This window comes from Pteronotus mesoamericanus, unplaced genomic scaffold (assembly GCF_021234165.1).
Source record: "Pteronotus mesoamericanus isolate MK-2021 breed Mesoamerican mustached bat unplaced genomic scaffold, CSHL_Meso_final scaffold_174, whole genome shotgun sequence".
In the NCBI taxonomy this organism is placed as follows: Eukaryota; Metazoa; Chordata; class Mammalia; order Chiroptera; family Mormoopidae; genus Pteronotus; species Pteronotus mesoamericanus.
Window position 1 is genome coordinate 10401270 of NW_026555309.1, and position 25303 is coordinate 10426572.

At 37.7% G+C, this 25303-nt stretch overlaps 1 protein-coding gene across 1 annotated transcript in view; it reads right to left on the reverse strand.

Moving 5' to 3' along the window:
- The window catches only part of SLCO5A1 (solute carrier organic anion transporter family member 5A1), a 120970-nt gene that overhangs the window by 36423 nt on the left and 59244 nt on the right, over positions 1-25303 (reverse strand). Inside the window, exon 5 of the mRNA XM_054590236.1 lies at positions 9710-9874. Coding sequence (XP_054446211.1) covers positions 9710-9874 — 165 coding nt within the window. The remainder of the gene's footprint in view (positions 1-9709; positions 9875-25303) is intronic.

Here is a 25303-nt window from a genome sequence, read left to right on the forward strand (position 1 = left end):
CTTTCTTCAATGTTTCCCCACAAAAAGAATAGGTACTCAATAGTTTAGTGTAATTTCAGTATGCTTCTTAGACACAGCAGCATATACCAAGTCACTAAAAAATATCACAGTATATGAGTATCGATTCAATTAAAAAGTATTACATAAAATAATAATCTCGTTGAAACTAACAGGATTGTAGCAGCCTTTCTTTTAAAAAATTAGTTTCTATATTTTATATTAATCCCTAAAATTTCCCCATAAGAGACTCCAAGTTCTCCATAGTATGAAGCCAGTCCACACTATTTGTTCTAACTTATTTCCTCTATTAAAACTCTTTCATTCATCATCATATGTACCATAATGCCCATCTGAGTAGTTTGCTAAATGGTAGGCACTCAGTAACCACTCACCGAGTTCAGGGAACAGACGCAGTATCCCTAGGTTATGACCCTAGACAAGCTAGGAGCGCACAGCATAGAGCGAAATTCTCCACAGGGAATTGTCATATTAACACAAAGTTTCTACTGGTACCTAGTTCTGAGATTCTTGGAAATCTGATCTAAGGACAAATAAGACATCTATTATTAGTTGTCAGCACTGAAAATGCACCTGATGCTTCCACAATACTTGAGTCAACTTACAAAGTTGTTTTCTTAAATATTTTTTAAATTCTTCCTAAAAATCTTGAATTAATGCGCAGAATGCTTTGCTCAGTAAAGTTCCTGTCAATGACTCTGTCCATATAAAAATTTTAAGTACAAGTTAACAGTTTGCTGATGTACATATATAAAACATCTATATCTTCTAACTACAATTACCAACCCATTGATTACATAAATAACTATCTCGAGAGGAAGGCTAAAATAGGAACAAAGAAAAACTTGTAATGTCACGAATTCAGATGTTCTACTGGAAAACCTTGCTAAAGGATATGGACATTTAAACGGCTGTCCTACTCGGCTTTGTTATTTGTTGTTGAATGACTCCACCAAGCTCAATTCCATTTTGAAAAGGATTTGGTATAAATATTGAAGATATTTGAACAAATTTAAGGAAGATATTACAAAATAATATTGAACTACTCTATATAATACAATTATATACAAGCTGTTCCTTACATAGGTAAGAGAAGTATGCACCTATAATGTTTTTAAATATTTACTTTAATTAGAAAACCAACATAAGTTATGTTCCCTTTATTGCAAAGAGAGGTACGGGAAAAATTTCAATACAACAACTTGGAAAAATATAACTTAGCCAGAAATCCAATCAGTCTAACAGTAACAAATCCAAATGTTTTTCCTTCTGGCCACAGTGGAAATTTGAGCCTGGCAGCAAAGCAAATATTCTGTGGTCCATCATGAGATGTTCAGGTTACAAAAGGACATTACTCTAACTTCTGAAAATGTCTAAGCACACGTTTCATTATTTAGTTGAAAGGAGTAAGGTACTTCCTGCCAATGTGTTAATAACCATATCCTGACCATACTTAAGAGCCAAGATATTCATTAGCTCTGGATGTGATATTCATGAGTTAACAGAAAGCATCTCTGAGGAAATGACAGATGGTGGCATGAGCTGGGAGTCACAAGAGTTTGTCTCTAGACCCAGCATGCAGCTACCTGTGAGGTCAGAGACCCTTCCAGCAGTGTCTATCCCTTTATTTACCTATCTCTGCAACTGGGATAATGTTATACTCCATCCTCAACTTTCCTCTTCCCTTCATCTCTTTCGATAATAATCTTATTTCTCCTGTCTCATTATAGAGGGCAAAATACTCCATGACTAAAAAGGAAAGCCAGGATCATTCTCATTGCTAAGTATTTATGTTGCTCTTGACACTTAATAAGTAATTTTTAACTTTTTAAAACTTCACACCATTTTACAGCTGGTAAAACTGAGGCAAGAGAAATTAGTTAACTCATCCAAGGTTATATAGCAAATAAATGGCAGAGGCAGCTCTTGGACCCAGACTTTCTGACTCTAAAATCTATAATATTTCTCTTACATACATTGGCTCACTACAAAGCAGGAAGGGATAGCCATACTTAAGAAGGGTATGGACCTGATAAAATGAGATCATGCTTGGTAAAAAGTTTCTGAATGCTCAGAGGAGAAATGTAATCATCAAGCTACCCTGCTCCTTGCTAGTCCCTCCAAAAAAAGCAAAAAGTGAACAAGTCAACCTCATCCCATCACATGCACCAAAGGAGGAAAATTAGAGAGAGAGAGAGAGAGAGAGATGTGTGTGAAATTTAAGATGCCAGGAACAAGTATTACATATAGCTAAAGTAAAATGGTAAGACACTGACTAACTTCAATGCCTAGAAAAAGAAGTTGCTCACAAAAATCAAAGGGTTTTCGGGGTTGGCAAGGGGATGAGGAAGGTGGGGAGTTTGTTAGTTGATCTTTGGGGGAAGGTCATTTAATTCAGTCCCTTGTTCCAAAGATGAGACTGAGCACCAGAAAGATAAATGTTTGCATTCCTTCATTCATCAACTCTACTGGGTTTTCCTTGGATGTTGATTTAACCAAGGATATGATGCGTTTCGTAACAGAAATGCTCTTACTTTTCTCCTGACACTTCATTCTTTCCCCAGAGTTTTACTCCTTTTGAAAAGCTCCCTAATCTTTCTCAGCTCAACTTTTATACATAAATGAATTCTGCCCTGTGACCACAATACAGAATTTTTAACGACTAAGGCTCTCAAGAGCCTCTGAGCCATTCTGAACATCGATGATCATCAAGGGGTGAGCAATGCAGATGCAGAAATCAGGAGAAAACTGGGCTGAATGTTCTCTGAGCCTGAAAGTCACTTATAACTAATGTTGGACTATTTTTCTCTGTGTGTGCCTGTGCACATGTGTGCACATACAAAACAAATCCCATATGTAAGGACTGTGCTATTAATCAAGTGACTTGGCTAAAAATCACACATTTAGTAAAGTTAGAGATCTAGAGTTCAAAAAGAGGCCTGTGGACTACATCAGGCTGCCCACGACAAAGGAAAACAAATAATGTTGATGCTGGACATGGCTAAAGGGTATGGTGATGCATCATTATTAAAAATACCACAACAAGGGGAATAACTAGTCCCCTTGTAAAAAAAAAATACTATAACTCTATGGAGACGGTAAGAATAAGTTTATTTGGTACATGCAAACCTTGGAAAAATTACTTAATCTAAGATTTTAGAGCAGGAAGAAATCAGAGAGTTCATTCCAGTCCAAATTATTGTTTCTTAGATTAGAAAACAGACCTGGAGAGAAAAACAGATAAGCCTGAAGTCACACGATGCATTAGCGCATGAGGACAGAGCTGCTGGCCACCTTCGTCCGGGCCCTGGCGGGACTCCAGCAGCCCGAGTCAGCCTGAGCCTCCCGCCCTGCACGCACGATGCTCACTCCCAGTCACAGCCAGAAACGTGTCGATTAATGGTGTTGCCATCTAATGACAGATCTGAGGAGTCTGGGCGTGGTTCATACCAGCTTGTCATCATTGTTTATTGATGACAGTGACCAAGACAATTTGCACCTGGTCTCATTAACACCCCCTGGGGATGTTGAGGCTGGTCAAAGGGCAAGAACCTTTAAAATATTAAAAGTGTTATAAAAATATTAAAAACGCCAGCCAAGACTCCATTTTGAACTCTGGTTCCTGGGTGTTCCATGCACCCGTAGGCAGGACCTGACAGAACATGGTCCTGCCACGCCCTTCAGGGATGGCTTGTTGGCTGCAAAACCCATTCGTACTTCAATGCCATTGTCATATAGTATCTTTGTATTCTCACTGTCCTTTTGGATCCCCCTACTCTTCTTAAGCAATTGAGCCCTGTTTAACTGCCACTATTAGTGCACGGGCTAAGAACTTGCCACATGGTAGGCACTCAAACATGTCCTAAATTAATTGGTTAAGGACCAAATACAGAGAATCTGAGTATCTTGACTTATGGTCCAATACAACCTTCCACAACAGTTTTAATTAGCACTGAAGGAAAACAATTTAGTGTCATTTACTGTGATAAATACCTCTCTGCCCCAAAGACAAAGAGCCTATAATTGTCAACCCTAGTTCCTAATAGCTCTAGTCATCTCAAGATTGTTTAAAAGTCAAGCAGTGAGAAACCTCTAGCAGCTGCTTCAGGTGGCTCTTCGCAGCCTTCCTCTTCTCTCCCAGAGGACACTGCGTGTGCAGGTGCACATGTCTCATAGGGTCAGATATCATAGCCTGACCTTGGACACAGGCAGGGAGGTTAAGTACATCCATACCTAAGATAGTCTATTTGCATTTTTAAAGTTTAATTTCATATTTTAAAAACCTATGTATACTGTACATTTATAAAATTAGTACAAAAGTGGATTTTTAAAACTACTCATACATTAAAGATCTGGTATAGAAAAGCTGTTAATGTCCTCAGAAGAATGAAACAATCAAGGCACGCGCATGCCTCTCTTGTGTCTAAAGATGCGGTGACTCCCAAAGGCTGCAATCTGAGCTCAGCAGTACCGCTGTGAATCTCACCAGCCAAACCCCAAATCAGTGGCTGGAGACGAATGGCAAATATTTGGTTAATTAGACGAGCACAAAAGTTAACTTAATTTTTTAAAAAATCAAATTCCAACCTTATCCCCTTACCACAGAAATATGTCTTGGCTATTCGCCAAGGAAAAATAGAATAGAATTTTCCAAGGCTATCTCTCTTGTAAAGACAAATTAGTGTCTAACTTCCTAATTCTGCACACCAAAGGGCAGGATTCCAGGAAAGCAAAGGTGGTGCTCAAAGACCATGATGCTCGGAAAACAAATTTTGCGACCATGGCTCCAAGGCTGCTGTAGAGCGGGTGGAAGTTAAATCTTAGAATATTATTTCTCTAGAAATAATTTTAAAAAAATTAAAACTGACTGCAAATGATAACAATAGCATGTCTATTATATTATTTCAAAAAAAATCCTTGGAGGTATATATCCCTCCAAGGAGTACAAACTTCAGCCTCCTGGCTCTCACTATTGGCATGTATTTAAGCAAGTTATTTAAACCTCTTCTGTTTCCTCATCCGGAAAATGGACATAATCAATAATACCTACTCCATAGGCATTAGTTACATGCAGTAAATGTTAGACATATAAAAATGCTTAGGTAGTATCTTCTAATTAGTAAACACTCAAAAAATGTCGGCAGTTTATTATCATCATTGTTATTACAGAGGCTTCATTCTCTGATCTGCTCAAGCTGCATGACTTCAAATGTAAAGTGCTGCTATCATCAATAAAAATTTTCTTTCCTATCATGGATGATTAAGTTATATTTTCTAAGGTATATTGTTGTTCCTATTTGACATTAGGTAAGCTTCAGAACAAATCACTCTTCACTGCATCACCTGATCCTCACAACAACCCTGACACAGGACTGGGGAGGTTCTACCCACATCACACAGATAAACTTCAGTTTTAGAAGATGTCGAGGGAGTTCAGCGGCCTGCCCAGAGTCACAGAGTTGGGAACGAGCAGCAGCGCGGTTCAAGGCTATTCCGTCTACCTCCTCCTGCAGGGCTCTGCCCAGCACTTCGTCTTTTCCGAATATAACTTCATAATATTTCATTTCAATTAATAAATGTGACCCTAAATCATTTCACAGAAAAACCAGAAAGAAAAGGGTAACATGAACGCAGACCCACTGTTGCACAGATAAGATAAATGGGGTCGATGAAGGTGTTTTGATGGCGTCCTCATCAAACCCTGCTATCGCCACCTCCCCCCAGAGCACAGATGCTCCCGAAGCGATGACGATGTAAGCCCAGCGGTACTAAAGGTCCTTGAGCAGATGTCTCACCCCAATACCACAAAGTGTTCATTTCGCCCCTCCCACAAGTCCCCCACACCCAAACCTGCCACCTGTTTGCCTTTAGAACTCTCTGTTTCTCTCCAAAGGAACAAACTGCTCTCTCATTCTCTCTCTCTCTTCCCCTACCCCCCATCCTCGCCCCACAACAAGCCTTATTCTTCCTTGTTCTCTGCCTTTGCTCTAGCTGGTCCTCTACAGGGAATAAACACATTCCCTCCAAACTCCAAATGGTTGAATTCTACTTTTTATTGAAAGCTTGGTTAAAAGCATCTCTTCCATGAAACATAACTCAAACATACCACTCTACCAGCCAAAATAGTCTCTGCAACCCAAATCTTCTATCGAATCACTGAAAAGGCTTTTTCTAAACTTATTTTAGGAGCTTTCTCTTTTCTCTTAGATCTGTAAGCAACTCACGGTCCTGGTTTGAGTCTTTACACATACACACAGCATAGCTCTGTGCACAGAGCTGGTGTTCAGTGACTATGCAGAATAGGCGAGCAAAGACCCATCTTTTGAATCACACATGGAGCTTCATTCCTGCCATATAACTCAACACAGACAGATTGCTATGGAGGGTCAGGGTATTTATCCAAATAAACTTTTAAATGAAAAAAGAACTTTAACTTGAAAACTGTCAGATGAGAATTAAACACTGAAAATAAATGGGCATAATCAATGAAAGTCAAGAAAAAAATTAAAACTGTTTTTAAATTCTTCTTCAAATACATTTCTTAATTCTTTGTGTGACTTACATGTGTAGACAAAGATTCAGAGAACAAAAGATTAAATTAAATTAGGCCTTAAGAAATACAAATCTCTGCTCAGAGAATAAAGAATCAGTAATAAAAATTCAAAAAATGAAGCTGAGTTTTAAATTGAATTATCATCTTCATTTAGTCTTACTATGGCAGGCCACCCGCTGTTCCTAATCAGTCTGGATATCTCTTAACTATTATTACTTATTATCTATCTGGAAAGGAAGGAAAACGTATGTGAGCTGGGAATAAAAGAGCTTTTACCAGAACACAGGAAACTATCAAACATTGTATAAATTGCATTTGTAAGGATCCACCAGAAATGCAGATGATAGAACCAGAATGGAACTGGCACTTGGCGATACCACTCCTGAACTCCCGGTGTTAGAACACAGATGAGCACATTCCATGAGTTAGCTTCATTCAATCCTGCGCCCTCTTCGCCAGGGGGGCCACACTCAGCGACTACTGCCTTGATCTCACCACTGTGGATTCTGCAGCCTAACACCCCAGGTCCAGATGAACCCTTCACTCCATTTTTGTACAAGGAGCTATCAGGCCTCTGCCTCTGCAGTAATTAAGAGACGTCCTGATCTATATGTGTTCATTATGCATCAGTCCCTACCTAGCTTGGCACTGTACCACTGTCCCAGTAGAGCCAAATGGCACATCTGGAGGGGAGTTGGAGGATCCAGACAGGACTGCTCCTTGGTTGATTGTGAAGAGGACACACAGGATGGACTAGCAATGTTCCCAGATGTGTGTCCTGAGGAACGCTGTTCATGATGAAGTTGCCTCTTAAAAAATTAGATTTTGTGCTCAAATAAATTTGGGAAAGCCTGTACTCTGACTCTTCCTCTGGGAGTTTCATAATGCATATTAGTATATTAAAGGATTCAAGTCCTGCAGCAAAGAACTCTATAATACTTTGTTTAACTTGGCAAATTTCAAGCTTATTTGGCTATAAATCTTCTGTCCAGTGACACTCTTAAATTTGGGAAATACTTGAAACTACTTATAACAGCTATGTAGCTTCAAATCTAGCTCACAAGCCAACTCTTGGTTTCGCTTTCTAAGAATTGTTGCTCAAGAAAAAGTTAGTGTAAAAATTAAACTAGAAAGGGGAGGTTAAGATTTTTGGACAACCCAACTGCAATCTGTCAACTTTACCTTAATATCAGGAAAACATATTGTAAAAAACGAGAGGATTTGTGTCACAGTTAGTACAATGGCCCACAGCAGTATGCTGTTTATAAAAAATAAATTTCCTATCATGGATCCGCAACCCAATTATGTATATCTTTATGTGCAAAGTGAAAGAGAGAACAAAGCAATTACACAATATTTCAAGTCAACGTTTTCTTTCTACTGTAATATAATTTTGCCAATTAATTTTCAGATAATTGATGCTTGCTGGTCTTGGATGTCTGCATGGAGAAGAGTGTAGGGAGGGTGGGGAGCCACTGGAAAAAGTTATCATTATTTTCCACTTAATTGTTTACTTAAGTTTTCTTAATATATTGAGCCTTAGATACATGCAATCATTGACCATCTTTGAAACCACTAAGGAAATATCCAGAATGTCATATGATATTGTTATGGTTGGTTGTTGGCTAATTTTTAACAAAGGAGGAGGCAAGGGAATCAAGCATTGTTGAGCCTCATGGGCTGGGGAGCATGAGCCTGTTTGTTTAGCCAGGAAGCAACAACTCCACACACTCCAGAGGCTCACAATGGTGCCCTGCCAGGATTAATGCCTGTCCCTTCCCAGCTCTGGTACCAGATTGTCAGGGGGGACCAGGGGGAGGTAAGCACATGCAGAATAAAAATCAACATGGTGCAGGTAGAGGTGCTTGACCATAGAAGCCTGTTGGTCTAACCTGAGAAAGGGATCAATTGACTAGGGGGAGGACCCATCAGAAGCCCACTAAAACTTGGGAAGTGATTTTGAAGAAGCTCCTGGTCCTTCCTAAGATAATATATTATCCCAAGATAATATCATCCCAGGAAACAAAGAAGAGCTCGCTCTCAATCTCTCTCTCTCTCTCCCCCTTCCTCCCCCCTCACATGACCCACACTTACCCCATGCACTTGTGCATTCTCTCTCCACAGCCGTGTGGCCCTAGTAGCCATGCAGCTGACAGTCGCATGGATTCCAAGCACAGGCTCCAGGCGGAGGCCTGGACGTGGCAGCACAGCAACAGATTGCAGCCGGGAACACAAACTAAGCTAGCCGGACTATGAGAAGGGCTGGATTGGACTAAGCTTTAATATGGCACAGGCAATCTGGAAACTGGCCTATGTTTTGGCCTTGCTGAAGATACAGTTGGACCTTTATTCCCATGGGATGGATGGAGATTGGATACAGGGGCATCCTTCTACTTCCACCTGAATACATTTTGCCACACCACCATCTTTGTGCATGGAGTTGGTGAAATAAATGCTTTTTTTTGGATTCTGTGAAAGAGCCCCACTTCCACCGGCAACAATATAATATACTGAAAATTCCCCCTATATTTGAAAATTAATGATCCCACATTTCTGAGCACCCAATTTACTATGGGAAGATTTGAGCACTCAGTACCTGTATCGAAGTCTCCTAAAAATCAGCTTTTCCAGACATGAGATAATTTCTAAAACAAAATTCATAGATTTCCTTTCTAAATTCAAGCATCTCTAGCAATTCAATTAAAATTTGTTCACATTTAGGAAAGGGAAATCTTGATACCACAGAACTGATCTACGTTTCAAATTATAAGTGTTCAAAAACCTAAAACTGTAAGGCTTATTCCAACCCCTACAAGGACTTATTCGGAGTTACACTGGAATGCCATTGCCTATTTCATTCTTTTTAACTCAGAACCATAAATACATAAATAGGCAAAGTTCTCCCTTTTCAAAAGACAGCTGGTAAAATCGTCCCACAGTAATACAATCTGAATCAAAGAGAAAACATTCAAACACTTTGTCCTCCCGGAAATCTGGCCGCCGGGAAAAGGTGGCTCTTAATGAACTTATTTAACACTTTGATGTTAGAATGAACATTCGTTCTCTTCCTTCATTGCATTTTAGTTTAGTGGTCAAAAATGATCATGTTTTGAAGACGCTCCGACGGCGGTGCCTTACCAGTGTAGATGCTGGCATTGGAAGCCGGGATACCAAACTGTGACTCGATGAACTTGGGAATGAAGGTAATGAAAGCAGTGACAATGGCACTCTCAGCTGTGTATGACAAACTCACAAAAAGGAATGTCATGTTGCTTAAGATCCTGACAGCTGCTCTTGGTAGGTCTACAAAATGACAAAAATGACAAATGAATGTTATAAACAAGGGATGGAAAATAAAATAAAACTGAATTGTTTTTGAAATGAACTGGAAATAGCCATTCAGCAATATTTGAGATTATTGAATAAAGACTACATATAGAAAAACCTGATGACTGATTAGAAATTATCCCCTTTATTAAACAGATTTGGGGGAGGATTAAATTTCAAGTAGGATAAAGTAATTTAATAAAGTATTTTTAAAACATACCTATACACAAATATCCTTACAAGAAGTATCCAACCTATGACTTGTTTCAAAAACTATTTAAAACAACGTATTTGCATTTTTAATTTATTAAAACTATATTATTCTTTAAGATTCCAAAATCTATTAAATGTGTAAAAAGTACCTGCAGTATAATCCTACACTTTGCACTTCACGCAACTAGCAATTCCCTGAGGAAATGACTTCTGGGATGCCATCCCCCTGACACCCACAAAGGAGGAACTGGTGCAGGACTGGGCATCTGATCTTCCAGCCTCAGGAGATAAGATAGCTCAAAGGACACTTCGGATAAGGCCACCAGGTCAGACACTCCCAGGGACTTTGGAACAAAGTGAAATGATTTCCAAAGGAGCAATACAGCCCAGAGGTGGGGGCTCAGCCCCTGCCCAGTTCCTCTCAAGGAAGAGAGAAGTCTGTTCCTTGAATAGAGGCTTTTACTTCACAGAACTTGCTGTACATAGTCTTCAAGATGTATGTGCAAGTATTTTCAGGTCAGCATTGCTTATAGCAGCAAAATTTGGCCAAAAAAAAATACCTAAATGCCCATCAATGAGAAGTGTTTAAACAATGGCACAGCCACAGAATCAAATATTATGCAGTAATTAAAACTGAAATAAGCCCCGGCCAGTGTGGCTCAGTTGACTGGAGCGTCACTTTTAAACTGAAAAGTTGTGGGTTTGATTCTTAGGTTGTAGGTCCAGTTCCCTGTTGGGGTGTGTACAAGAGGCAACAGATTGATGTTTCTTTCTCTCCCTCGCTCTCCCCCTCCCTTCCCCTCTCTCTAAAATCAATAAGCCTTTCCTCGGGTGAGGGGAAAAAAATGAAATAAGCTGTTTATGTACTGGCATAAAAGAAACTCTAAGAAATACTTTTATTAATAAATAAAGCCAGATGCTGCAGAAATATATTTATGGGTGTGCAAATATATAATATATTATATGCCTTTATATAATATATGTTATATATTTATATATATTAAAGTAAAAATCAAAGAAAACAAAAACGTATTTATATACAGTCAAATGTACATCTCAATATATATAACACTAAGTAATTCTGTGAATGGTAGTAAGATTGGTAAAGAGAAATAAAAGGAAGTTTTTGTGTATATACTTTTGTGTTTTTTTTGCATGGTAATAATGTGAATTAACTCACATTCACATATCTTCACATACCTTCATGGAAAAGGTAAGCTGCATTATTTTTGACATGTATAGTCATCTCAGTTATCAGAACAGTTTTGTTATGCTATGACATAATAAAATCATTTCATAAAATTAAGTAACAACAGCTGTTAAATTGTTAAAACTATGGTTTATAGCCTATACACAGGAATTTAAAACTTAGGAAGGCAAAACTATTCACTATTATCCTTTTTAAGTGTAAATTATTTTTCATGTTCTACAACTTAATTTAATTATTTAAAGTTTAAATGAACATTTAAAAGAAAAATTAAAATGCAAACCTAATTTTTTAACATGAAAAAACACACCAGAAAAAAATATACTGAAAGTACATAAAATTACCCAATGTTCTCTTGTAAGCACTGCAAATATAAATGTCATATCCAAAATTTAAAAATTAGAAAGTTAAGATTTCATATTAACATTTAGAGATTTAGCTGTTAAATTAAGTTTAGCTGTTATATTAAAAGCTATGTTGAAACTGAAACTGGGAGAAAGATAAAATAAATTATTTTAATTGAAGAAGATAACATATGTATCACATGGATATTTTAAAAGGTACTATTTATAAAAAACTGGTTTTTATACCCATTGGTATTGTAAAATAACCTTCTAATTTCAAAGGTAACTAAAAATACATGTGATGTTTCTCTCTTCTTTCATTTACAAAAAAATTCTGCTGTTATTTAAGAAGAATTTAGCAAAAGTTCAGACTTTCAACAACTTTAAGTTCTCCTTTTTTCTTCCACCTTCTTCCTTCCCCTTTGTTGGGGCTACCTTTTACCCTCTATGCCCTGCAGGAATGTGGGGGGCCAGGCATCCAGGGCTGTGTCTTTGGCTGGAAGCTTGTTTACATACAGGGGAGGTAAGCAAGTAAGAGTAGACATTGAAAATAATGGAAGATGGTTTTTAACTGCCAGAGATGGGAGTTACAAATATTGAAAGGAACAGCTAGATATAAGACTAGAACTGGAGGTATTGGTATGAATTCACCAGATGATAGATGATAGATATATAAGATGATAATCAATCAAGGACAGATGATAGACTGTGTGTGTGTGTGTGTGTGTGTGTACACATACAGGGTGGGGCAAAAATAAGGTTACAGTTGTGAATATGCAAAACAGAGTTTATTCTTATATTATTTATTATTGTATTATTTCCCATATGAACAAGTATAAACCTACTTTTGCCCCACCCTGTATATAGAAGTCCTCTGTCTACCAGCAGGGCTTAGAAATAATGAACCTCATAGCAATGAGCCCACCCAACACCCAGTTCCTGGTTTCCCAAGAACCAGAGTTCTGTGGAAAAGTGGCAAACTTCAGAACTGGAACAGAAAATTCAAGATGAGCCTGGAAAATCTTGCTGAACAAAAAGGCAAAGAAGAACTCAAAGAATGATGGGGACATGTCAGAAAGACAGAAGACAGCATGAAGGATTCCCAGTGGCCAAATGTGGAACAATTTGAGTTCAACTGATGCTAAAAATGGCAATGGAAAGTTTAATAGGAACAAGATACAGTCAATCCTTATTATTCACAGATCTAGTATTTGCAAATTCACCTGATCACCAGAATTTACTTGTGTCTTTAAAATCAATACTAGCAGCACATGGACTTTGGAGGACACGCACACAATGGCAAAGCGTGGGAGTCGCAGGATGCACATTCTTGGCTGAGGCTGTACAAGGCCCTCTTGTTTCAGCTCTCATACTATAAACAAGTGTCCTTTTCACAACACATTGTCACATTTTTTGCATTTTTGCGCTTTTGGTGATTTTATTGTTTAAAATGTCCCGCCGCCCCCAAGCATAGTGCTGAAGTACTGTGTGGTGTTTCTAAATGCAAGAGGCTGGGGTGTGCCTCAAACAGAAAATGCAAGTGGTAGATTAGCTTCTTTCAGGCAGGCGTGATAGCATTGCTGGCCATGGGTTCAATGTTCAGGAATCAACAATATATATTAAGTTAGGTGTTGTTGCACAGAAACACATGTAAAGCAAGGTTATGTATTAATGGGTTGGCCATAAAGTTGTGACGGGAATCCAGTCCTGTGTTTCCCCTAGAGCAACACTTCAGTATTGGATATTTCAGTGTTCATGGTGACTTTATAGAACACAACTTCTGCAAATAACAAGAATCAACTGTACACAAAGTACTCATAAATTAATTATTGCTTAATAATTGCAACATACTTATTAACTTTAGAGTGGAGAAACCTGGCAGATACAAACTTATCCAAGTGATAAAATTTCACCTAAATGGTTAACAAGGCAAAGCAACACTGTGTGGTCTCGTTTACAAAGTGCTGAGCACAGCCTCATTTCGGTGGTATGTCTACAAATGTGCATAAATCAGAAGGTGGCATTGCTAAACCCAAGCTGAGCAATAAAGGTCATAAAAGACAAAAAAAATGATGATGATCTTATCCAGACTGACAGGATGAAAAAGACACCAAAACTAATACATATGACCCTGGATTGGATCTTGGACATAAAGGGCATTAATCAGTGACACCTGGATGGGGCCTGTGGTCTAGATGATGCACACAGGATCGATGTAAATTTCCTGACTTTGATGGATGCCCAAGGTCACACAGGAGAGTGTCCTTGTACTTAGGAAACATACTCATAAGTAAGAGGGGACAGTGGAGTATCATGCCTTCAGCTTCTCAGATGGGTCAAAATGTCAGCAATTGGGGAACCAGGGTGCAGGATACATAGGAGTTCTGTGTGCATCTTCTGTGGCTTTTGTGTGTCTTCAAAATTATTTCAAAAACACAAAGTTTTAAAACCTAAGTTAGCAAAGAAGTTACTAAATCTATCAATTTGTAGCCAGACACCTAATTTTTATGCTGCAGGACATAGTTTAGATAAGGTTCTTGGTGTCATTTGTAACTGCTTTATTGTAAAATCAAAGAAGCAGCAAAAAGCATGATGGAGGAGAGATGAAATCATGACAGTGATCATTTTTTTAAAACAATGAATAAGAAATCCCACAATAAAGGCAGGCTGACACTAAAACCACAAGGCTTTTAGTATATTTACAATGGTGTATAACCACTACCTCTATCTAGTTTCAAAGTGTATGTTTTTATTTTAAATAAATATAAGCATCTATGTTCAGGAATAAGGTTGGAATTCATTTTTATTTTATTCTTTATACTTTTACATACTTTCTAAATTTTCTATCATAAGCATGTATTACTTTTATTTTCTAAAAACAACCCAAAAAACTGAAATTTTGAAGGGAAACAACACCATGTCATGCTCCAAGAGAGAAGTCTTCCCTGACTCAGATATCTGACTCAGAAATTCCTGCCCCCTCTTTCTTCAAACTTCCTTAGAATGTGATGTTTCCATTTTAAGATTTATGTTCTATTAATTCTATTTCCCTTCAACCTCCCTTTAAAGACATGGACTGTAACTTTTCATATATGTATCCTGAGTTCTTCGCCCAATAGCAGTTGCTCAATAAAGATATTTATAAGGGAAAAAGAAAGAAAGAATAGAGGTTTTCTCAAGATAGGTATTGCCAGGCACATATCTCAATAATTAGAATAATAATTGGGTACCAATCTAGTCCTTTCTTAAAAGTCTTACATTATGCCAATTTCTTAAATAAAGGTAAAACTTGAGAGAAGTGTCACTTGAACAAGCAGATGAAGATGGCTTAAATGGACTAAGTCAGACATAGAATATATATTAGGCATCAACAAAAAGACCAACAGTAAAAACGCGAACAGCAAAGTTGGGGTTCTTATTGTATAAAAGGTTGGGAAATTTATTAGTAAATATAAACTAACACGATATGGCCAGAATATAGAGCGCTTTTCAAAGTACATGCACAGGGCCCAAGGCCTTGGCCTCAAAGGTGGGGAGAGGGAAGAAGAGGTGAAGAGAGGAGGAAACACCATGTGAAGATTATAGTAGAGTCAGGCTGGGTGAGAGTCTGCTCCGGCTGTAAGACCTAAGCTTTTATATATTAATCATGTTTTTAAATTTTCAGTATTTTACAGTGTTTTGACATCTTAAAAAGTTTTGCTGACTACCAGTTCTCAGAGAGAGCAAGGGCTGAGCTGGGAACACATCTTTTATATACAATAACCAATCCTGAGTCTAAAGCCCCAGCCAAGTTGTTTAACTGTCACACACCAAGCCAGTATTACCCCCGCCCTAAATCATCCAGGGCCAGGCACCAGACAACTAGAGACCAACCCTGCAGCCCAGAGCCCCCTGGAATTATTCAGACGAGCCAATCGTAAGCTGTCCACTCTGTCCTGCCTTGTCTTTCCCATGGAAACCTCCATAAAGACTTTGACCCTAACTTCACCCCAACTCCTGTCTTTTGTTTCCTGACCAAAACCTGGTACATCCCCTGTAGCTCTGTGTAGCATGGTAGGATCCTTCTCTTAGGAAAGAAGAAATCAATTCTTCTTTCAATAGCATTTACCTTTCTATGCCATCATTAAGTCACCTCCGTAAATTAAAATTCAAATTATAAAACCATTTATTTTAACAACTCTCCACGAAATTCCATGATTTCCTCTTTTTGTAAGTACTCAATGTATTTAATTTTTCCTTTATCTTGGATCTTTACATTCTTACTACGTATATACTTTATAGCCTTGCGATGCATCAACAAGTGGGTGGAAACATACCATCACCATACAGTGAGCCCTCAACAGCTCCCTTTACGGCCTGTGGGTCTTGCACCACCTATGTATTTCACGGGCATAGAGCAGATACAACTTTTCAATGACTGTTACCCAGCAGTACCAAACTATTTTTAGTCACATCCTTCTGTAAAAGCAGAATCAAAGTTGCTCTTCATACATAATATGACCAAATAGGACCCAACTGTCCTACTCATTTTCACTTCATCCATTCATTCTAGCTCATTTTCTTTGAAATTAATCATCTTCTGGACTCCCTATTAAAATATTTCAATTTCTCCTGTCCCTCCATAACACAAAGCAAATGTATTCCCTGCCACCAATAAAGGAGTGGAAGGCACTGGATGATCCTTGCATGCTACAGTCACCTCTGGACAAGCACATGGGGCTCCTGAGATACTTACCTGCAGAAGGTGGACAGAGGGGGAAGCCATGGGGCCCAAAGTACACCAGTAGTGGTATGGGCCGGGGGACTGCAATCCTGTTTGTTTAACTCTCATGCTAATGAATGAATATCTATATATATCTATAGATAGATGATATAGATGATATAGATTATAGATATATAGATATAGATATAGATATAGATATAGATATAGATATACTACTCTGATGAGTAACCCCACAGTCAATTCGCACTGAATATAAAGAAAATGCTTTCTTTTTTTAAGGAATTCTTTGCTGGTTCTGTTGCCATTGGCTTTTTACCTCATAAGCTATAGATTCAAATCTAAAGATTTGGTTCATCACAAGAAAATATATGTACATCAAAATAAATGTAAAACCATACTACCCAAAGCAATTTATAGATTCAACACAATCCCTATTAAGATACCAATGACGTATTTCACAGAAATAGAACAGACATTTCAAAAATTTATATGGAACCATAAACAACCCCGAATAGCTGCAGCAATTTGGAGAAAGAAAAACAAAGTAGGAGGGATCACAATAGCGGACATCAAACTGTACTACAAAACCACTATACTCAAAACAATCTGGTACTGGCACAAGAACAGACCCATAGACCAGTGGAACAGAATAGAAAGCCCAGAAATAAGCCCAGGTCTATATGGGCATCTAATATTTGACAAAGGGGGCAGAAGCATAAAATGGAGCAATAACAGCCTCTTCAACAAATGCTGTTGGGAGAGTTGGACGGCTACATGCAAAAAATTGAAATTGGATCATCAGTTGACACCATACACAAAAATAAACTCAAGATGGATAAAAGATTTAAATATAAGTCGCAACACCATAAAAGTTCTAGAGGAGAACACTGGCAGGAAACTCTCAGATATTCCACCCAGCAATTTTTTACCAATATGTCTCCTAAAGCAAGGGACATAAAGGAAAGAATAAACAAGTGGGGCCTCATCAAAATAAGAAGCTTCTGCACCGCTAAAGAAAACATCAGCAAAATGAAAAGGGAGTCAACTCTATGGGGAAATATATTTGCTAATGATACATCAGATAGAGGTTTGATCTCCAAGATATATAAAGAACTCACTCGACTCCACTCCAAGAAGACAAATGATCCAATCAAAATATGGGCAAAGGACCTGGGCAGATGCTTTTCCAAGGAAGAGATACAGAGGGCCCAGAGACATTTGAAAGGATGCTCAGCATCACTAGCCATCAGAGAAATGCAGATCAAAACCACCATGAGGTACCACCTCACACCGGTCAGAATGGCCATCATAAACAAATCAACAAACAACAGGTGCTGGCGAGGATGTGGAGAAAAGGGAACCCTAGTACACTGTTGGTGGGAATGCAGACTGGTGCAGCCATTGTGGAAAGCAGTGTGGAATTTCCTCAAAAAGCTGAAAATGGAACGACCTTTTGACCCAGTGACTCCCTTGCTGGGACTATACCCTAAGAATCCCAAAACGCCAGTTCAAAAGAACCTATGCACCCCAATGTTCATAGCAGCACCATTTACAATAGCCAAGTGTTGGAAGCAACCTAAATGCCCATCAGTAGATGATTGGATCAAAAATTATGGTACATTTACACAATGGAATACTACGCAGCAGAAAGAAAAAAAGAACTACTACACTTTGCAACAGCATGGATGGAACTAGAGAGCATTATGCTAAGTGAAATAAGCCAGGGGGCGAAAGACAAATACCATATGATCTCACCTATAAGCGGAACCTAACCAACAAGATAAAGATGCAAGGAAAATAAGACCAGCAACAATGAAAGAAAAAAGAAACCAACAAAGACAAGAGGGAAGGAGGGAGGGGTAGGCGGGGGAAAGGAAGGGAAGGGGTAAGTCAGGGAACATATAGCAAGGACTCATGGACAAAGCCAAAGTGGGGAAGGATTAAGGATGGGAGAGGGGGAGGGGGGCAGGGGAAAGTGGTGGGGGGAAGGTGGAGACAAATGTATTTGAAAAAATTAATTAATTTTAAAAAGTAAAATAAAACAAAGAATTTGAGGGAAAGAAGCTATAAGTAGAACAGAACATCAAAGTCAGAGAAAAGAGCCCTGATAGGTATGGCAGTTTGTTGGGCATCAGCCTGCAAAGTGAAAGGTTGTGAATTCAATTCCCAGTGAGGGTATATGCTTAGGGTTCCATCCCCGGTCAGGGCACATACGAAAGGCAAACAACTGATGTTTCTTTCACACATCGATGTTCTCACAGATGAAGACACACAAAAAAAGAAAATTATAGACAAGTATCTCTGATGAACATAGATGCTAAAATCCTCAACAAAATATTAGCAAACAAAATACAGCAGTGCATCAAAAAGATCACACACCACAATTAAGTGGGATTTATTCTAGAAATGCAAGGTTGGTATGACCTTTGCAAATCAATAAATGTGATTCACCACATAAACAAACTGAAGGATAAAAACCATGTGATCATATCAATAGATGCAGAAAAAGCTTTTGATAAAATCTAGCAACTATTTATGATCAAAACTCTCAGCAAAGTGGAAATAGAGGGAACATACTGAAACATAATACAGGCCATATATGACAAACCCACTGTCAGCATCCTACTCAATGGGCAAAAACTATAAATGTTCCCCTTAAGATCAGGAACAAGACAGAATGTCTGCTTTCACCTCTCTTATTCAAAATACATCAGTGGTAGTACTGGAAGTCTTACTCACAGCAATCAGACAAGAAGAAAAAATAAAAGTCATCCAAATTGGAAAGGAAGAAGTAAAACTGTCTTTATTTGCAGATGACATGATACTGTACATAAAGAATCCCAAAGATTCCACCAAGAAACTACTAGAACTGATAAACGAATTCAGCAAAGTAGCAGGATACAAAATTAATATCCAGAAATCAGTTGCATTTTGATATGCCAATAACAGAAAAGGAAATTAAGAAAACAATCCCATTTACAATTGCTTAAAGAATAAAATACTTAGGAATAAACCTAACCAAGTACATAAAAGACCTGTACGTGTAAAATTAAAAGACACTGAAGAATTAATTTGAAGAAGATGCTAATAAGTGGCAGCACATACCGTATTCATGGAGGGGAAGAATTAACATCATTAAAGTGTCCATACTACCTAAAGAATCTATATATTCAATGCAATTCCTATCAAGATTCCAATGACATATTTCACAGAACTAGAGCCACAAAAGGCCCCAAATAACAACAGTGATCCTGCGAAAGAAAAACAAAGTTGGATGAATCACACTACCTAGTATCAAACTATACTATAAGGCCACAGTAATAAAAACAGCATGGTACTGGCAGAAAAACAGACACATAGATCAATGGAACAGGACGGAGAGTCCAGAAATAAACCCACAACTATATAATAAATCAATGTATGACAGAGGAAGCAAGCACACACAATGAGCTAAAGACAGTTTATTCAGTAAGTGGTGCTGGGAAAACTGGACAGATAAGTGCAGAAAAATGAAACTAGACCACCTTCTTACACCACATGCAAGAATAAATTCAAAATGAATCAGACTTAAATGTTAGACCTAAAACCATAAAAACCCTAGAACATTGGCAGTAAAATCTCAGACATAGCTCATAGCAATATTTCATCAGATATATCTCCCTAGGTAAGGGAACAAAAGAAAAAATAAATACATGGGACTACATCAAACTGAAAAGGTTTTGCACAGCAAAGGAAAATATCAACAAGATAAAAAGACAACCCACAGAATGGGAAAACATAGTCACTGATACCTCTGATAAGGGATTAATATCCAAAATTTATAAAGAACTTATAAAACTCAACACCAAAAAAACAAACAACCCAATTAAAAAATGGGCAAAGTACTTGAATAGACGCTTCTCCAAAGAGGACATACAGATGGCCAATAGACATATGAAAAGATACTCAATGTTACTAATCATCAGAGAAATGAAAATTAAAAACTCAATAAGATATCATCTCACACCTGTCAGAATGGCTATCATCAATAAGTCAACAAACAACAAGTGCTGGTGAGGATGTGGTGAAAGGCAAACCCTTTTGCATTGTTGGTAGGAATACAGGTTGGTGCAACCACTATTGAAGACAGTGTAGAGATAACTCAAATCATTAAAAATGTATCTGCCTTTGACCCAGCGACCCCACTTCTGGAAATATACCCAAAGGAACCCAAAACACTAATTCAAAAGATCATAAGCACCCCTATGTTCATTGCAGTATTATTTACAATCACAAAGATATGGAAGCATCCCAAGTGCCCATCAGTGGGTGAGTTAAAATAACTATGGGACATTTACACGGTGGAATACTACACAGCCATGAAAAAGAAGAAAATTTTACCCTTTGCCACAGTATGGATGGAACCGGGGAACATAAGACAGTCAGAGGAAGACAAATACTATATGATTCCACTCATATGTGGACTCCAATTAACAAACTAAACTATCAAGGAAAATGGAGACAGACTCATAGAGAGCAGGATGACAGCTAAGTGCAGGGGGCAGATTAGGGGATAGAGGGATTGAGTGAAAATGAAAAAGGACTCATGGACATGGACATCACAGTGTGGTGATTGCAGGGGAGAGGGGGTGTCAGGGACGTAAATGGTAATGGAAAAAATATAGAAAAATAAAAAAATAAGAAAAAATATTTTAAAAGAACAGTGATGAGCCCAATGTGGTTGCAGCAGAATAAACAAGTTGACTGCAAGAAAGAGATCAGATCAAAACATGTAACCAGGGGTTAGATCATAGTCCTATTAGGTCATATAGGGAAGGGGCTTTTCTGTGAGTGACATGGGAAACCACAAAAGCTTTGAGCAATGGAGTGGCATTTGAACAGGATCCTTCTGGCTGCTGAGTTGAAAGCAATTTAAAGGGGCAAGGATGAAAGAGGGAGACCAGTTCAAGAGGCTTCTGTCCTTCCTTTTCTACTCATCAAAATCATCATCACCTCTCGGGCTCTGTTCTTAGCTTTCTATCTGGGCCCCTCCTTCCATTCCACTCCTTTCCCTCAATAAGCTGCCTAAAGGATGGCTATCAAATGTCTGCTCATACCTCCCCCTACCCCTCAGGGATACCTTCAGTTGAAAGCTAGAATTCAAGCTCTCTACACACAATATGGCCCTACCTTACCTTCTGAGCCTTATCTCCCAGGCGTTGGCCACTCATACACAACACACCAATCACAGTGATGTGTTCAGCACTTTCAAATACATCTGTGTAGTCTGACTTCGGCTTTGCTCTCTCTGACAGACATACTCCCATCATCCAACTCCACCTACTGAAATTCTCCCAGTCTCTCACAGTTCATCACAAATCTCACCTCCTCCCGTGAAACCTTTCTTGATCCCTCAACTTTGTATTTTCTCGCCTGCCTTTGAACTTCACACCAGTGTGTCTAGCTTCCCTTATGATCTTTATATATTTCCATCTGTCCTTGTCATGTTTCCCTCAGTGGACTGAATACTCTCAGAGGGCAAACCCTGGCTTGCTCATCTTCATATTTGCCACAGTACGGAGGACAGAACCTTCTGACAGTGAATAGCTATTTAATTAAATAATGATCAAAGTTCTGTAATTTTCAATGGACTCTTTAAATCTGTTCATCACCTCAGGGTAACTTTTTTATTTAGTATTATAAACATATTATACTCTAATACAGACAAAGTTTGGCAAATAAAAAGCTATTATATTTTATGCTAAATTGCAAGGCTAGGCAACTAAACTTAAAATATTAAAAATGGTCACAAAAATAAAATTCTTCCTATGACTAACTGCTACTAAAAGTTCTCCATTTAGGATGATAAATGGTTACATTTGGAAGACTAAAAGACTTTGAACCTCAGGAAAATTGATCCACTTTAATATTTTAAATGTTTATTTTTATTGGTAAGATTTTGATGCAATCAATGCTAATCTCTTTATAGAAAGGTGATGCAAACACTAAAAATTCTACTTTCTCCTTTGTGGTGTTTTAAACAGTCTTATTCCTGCATAATTTATAATAAGAATCAAGAAATTCGGAGTCAGATCTTCCCAATGTCTACCATTACAATGTGAAGGCAGAGAGGAAAGTATAGAACATTTTCTTCTGGTATTCTCTGCAATAGAACTTGCTAAAAAGGCACCATTCATTATGGCCCAATCATTTTCTTTTTTAAGGAAGCAGCAACATAGCTATCTTTCCACCTCCTCTCTGAAGAAGCTAATATTGGCATCTAAATTTTATATACAGGGTGGGGCAAAAGTAGCTTTACAGTTGTTCATATGGAAAAATAATACAACTGATAAATAGTACAAGGATAAACTCTGTGTTTTGTGTTCTCACAATTGTAAATGTACTTTTGTCCCACCCTGTATAAAATAAAGACCCAAAGAAGCCCTGCTCCAGAAAACAGAACAAGGGAAAGAGGATCTGGAAATCAAGTTCAGATTTAACTCAAAAGGAACTCTTAGTGACCATTCTTTATTCAAGACCTTAATAATGAATCTCAGTTTTGTAATACAAATTATGTCAACAATAGCCCTGGCTGGTGTGGCTCAGTGGACTGAGTGCTGACCTGTGAACCAAAGGGGCACTGGTTCAACCCAGTCAGGGCACACGCTTGGGGCGGGCTAAGTCCCCAGTGCAGGGTGCACAAGAGGCAACCACACATTGATGTTTCTCTCCCTCTCCTCCTCCCTCCTTTCCCCTCTGTCTAAAAATAAATTAATAAAATATTTCCAAAATAAAATTATGTCAACAATAGAATGATTCCCAGAAATTCGATTTGTTATTTTGAAAATCAGTTTAAATACTGTAGGACTGATTTCATTTCCTATAAGTGATAGGTATTAGATAATAAAGGAGTTTGATATGTGCAAGATCCATATGAATTAACTGTACATAGTCTAACTGAACATTATTCCAACATTATCAACATCATTTTGATAATTTTTATCATTATTTAGGATTTAGCATTTTCATTTTATCACCCCATTAAAATAGAATTCATTTTTTACAAGAAAGAGTGTCTCTTGAGATTCCAGTTTAGATACAATTAGAGAATTGAAAACAAGTACAAGTAATGAAAGAAACCAGCTATATGTCTGAATCAGGAGCTTTAACCCCAAAAGTGACATCAGCCATCACCATTAAGGCATGGTGAGGGTGAAGAAGTTGAGAATTTATCAGAAATACTGACAAGAAAATCAGAATGGAAACAGACTTTATAAACCAAGTACCCATCACTATTAAAAGACTCCAATTTCTCTTAAAAAAAAATCCTGACAAAAGACAATACATAATGGCAAAGGGAGCAATCAAACAAAAGAATATAACCCTTGCAAAGATTTATGCACCCAACATAAGAGCACCTAAATATGTAAAGCAAATCTTGATGGAAATAAAGAGAGACATTGACAGTAATACAGTCATAGTAGGAAATTTTAACACCCTGCAGACATCAATGGTAGATGTTCCAGACAGAAAATCTGCAAGGAAACAATGGCCTTAAATGACACACTAGATCAGATAGATTTAATTGACAGTTGCAGAACACTTCCCCCTACAGCAGCAGAATATACATACTTGTCAAAATGCACATGGAACATTTTCTAGGATAGACCACATGTTGGGACACATAACAAGTCTCAATAAATTTAAGAAGATTGAAATCATATCAAGAATCTTCTCTGACCAAAATGGTATGAAACAAAAACTCAATCACAACAAAAAAAAATTAAAAACACATAGAGACTAAATAACACGTTACTAAATCCATTATGGGTTAACAATGAAATTAAAGAAGAAATCAAAAGGTACTTTGAAACAAATGAAAATAAGAACACAATGGCCCAAATTATATGTGACACAGAAAAGGCAGTCCTAAGAGAAAAATTCATAGCATTCCAGACCTACCTCAAGAAAGAAAAATCTCAAACAATTTAACTTCGTACTTAAAGGAACTGGAAAAAAGAACACCAAACTAAGCCCAAAGTGAGTAGAAGGAAGGAAATAATAAAGATTAGAGCAGAAATAAATGAAATAGAGTCTAAAAACACAATACAAAAGAGCAATGAAAACAAGAGCTAGTTCTTTGAAAAGATAAACAAAATTGACAAACCTTTAACCAGACTCATGAAGCGGGGGCGGGGGGGGGGGGAAGGGGGACAAAATAAATAAAATCAAAAATGAAGGAGGAGAAGTAACAACCGACATACACACACACACAAACATGCAAAGAATAAGAAAATATTACAAACAACTCAATGCCAACATATTGGGCAAGCTATAAGGAATGGATAAAGTCCTAAAAACCATATAGTCTTTCAAAAATGAATCAGAAAGAATCAGAGAATCTGAATAAGTAGATTACAACTATTGAAATTGAAGCAGTAATCAAAAAAATCCCAATAACCAAAAGCCGAGGACCAGATGGCTTCACAGGTAAATTTTACCAATCATTCAGAGAAGAACTAACACCTATTCTCAAACTATTCAAAAAAATTCAAGAGGAGGAAGGACTCCCAAGCTTATTTTATGAGGCCAGCATTATCCTAATTCCAACCCCAGACAAAGACACTGCAAAGAAAGAAAATTATAGGTCATTAACACTAATGAAAATAGATGCTAAAATCCTCAACAAATATTAGCAAACCATATCCAGCAATACATTAAAGAAATTATACACCATAGTCAAGTGGGATTTATTCTGGAGATACAAGGTTGACACAATATCTGCAAATCAATAAACGTGATACGCCACATAAACAAAATGAAGGAAAAAAATCCCAAGATCATATTAATAGATGCAGAAAAACATTGATAAAATATAGCACCATTTATGATTTAAAAAACTCTCAGCAAAGTGGGAATAAAAGTAACATACCGAAACA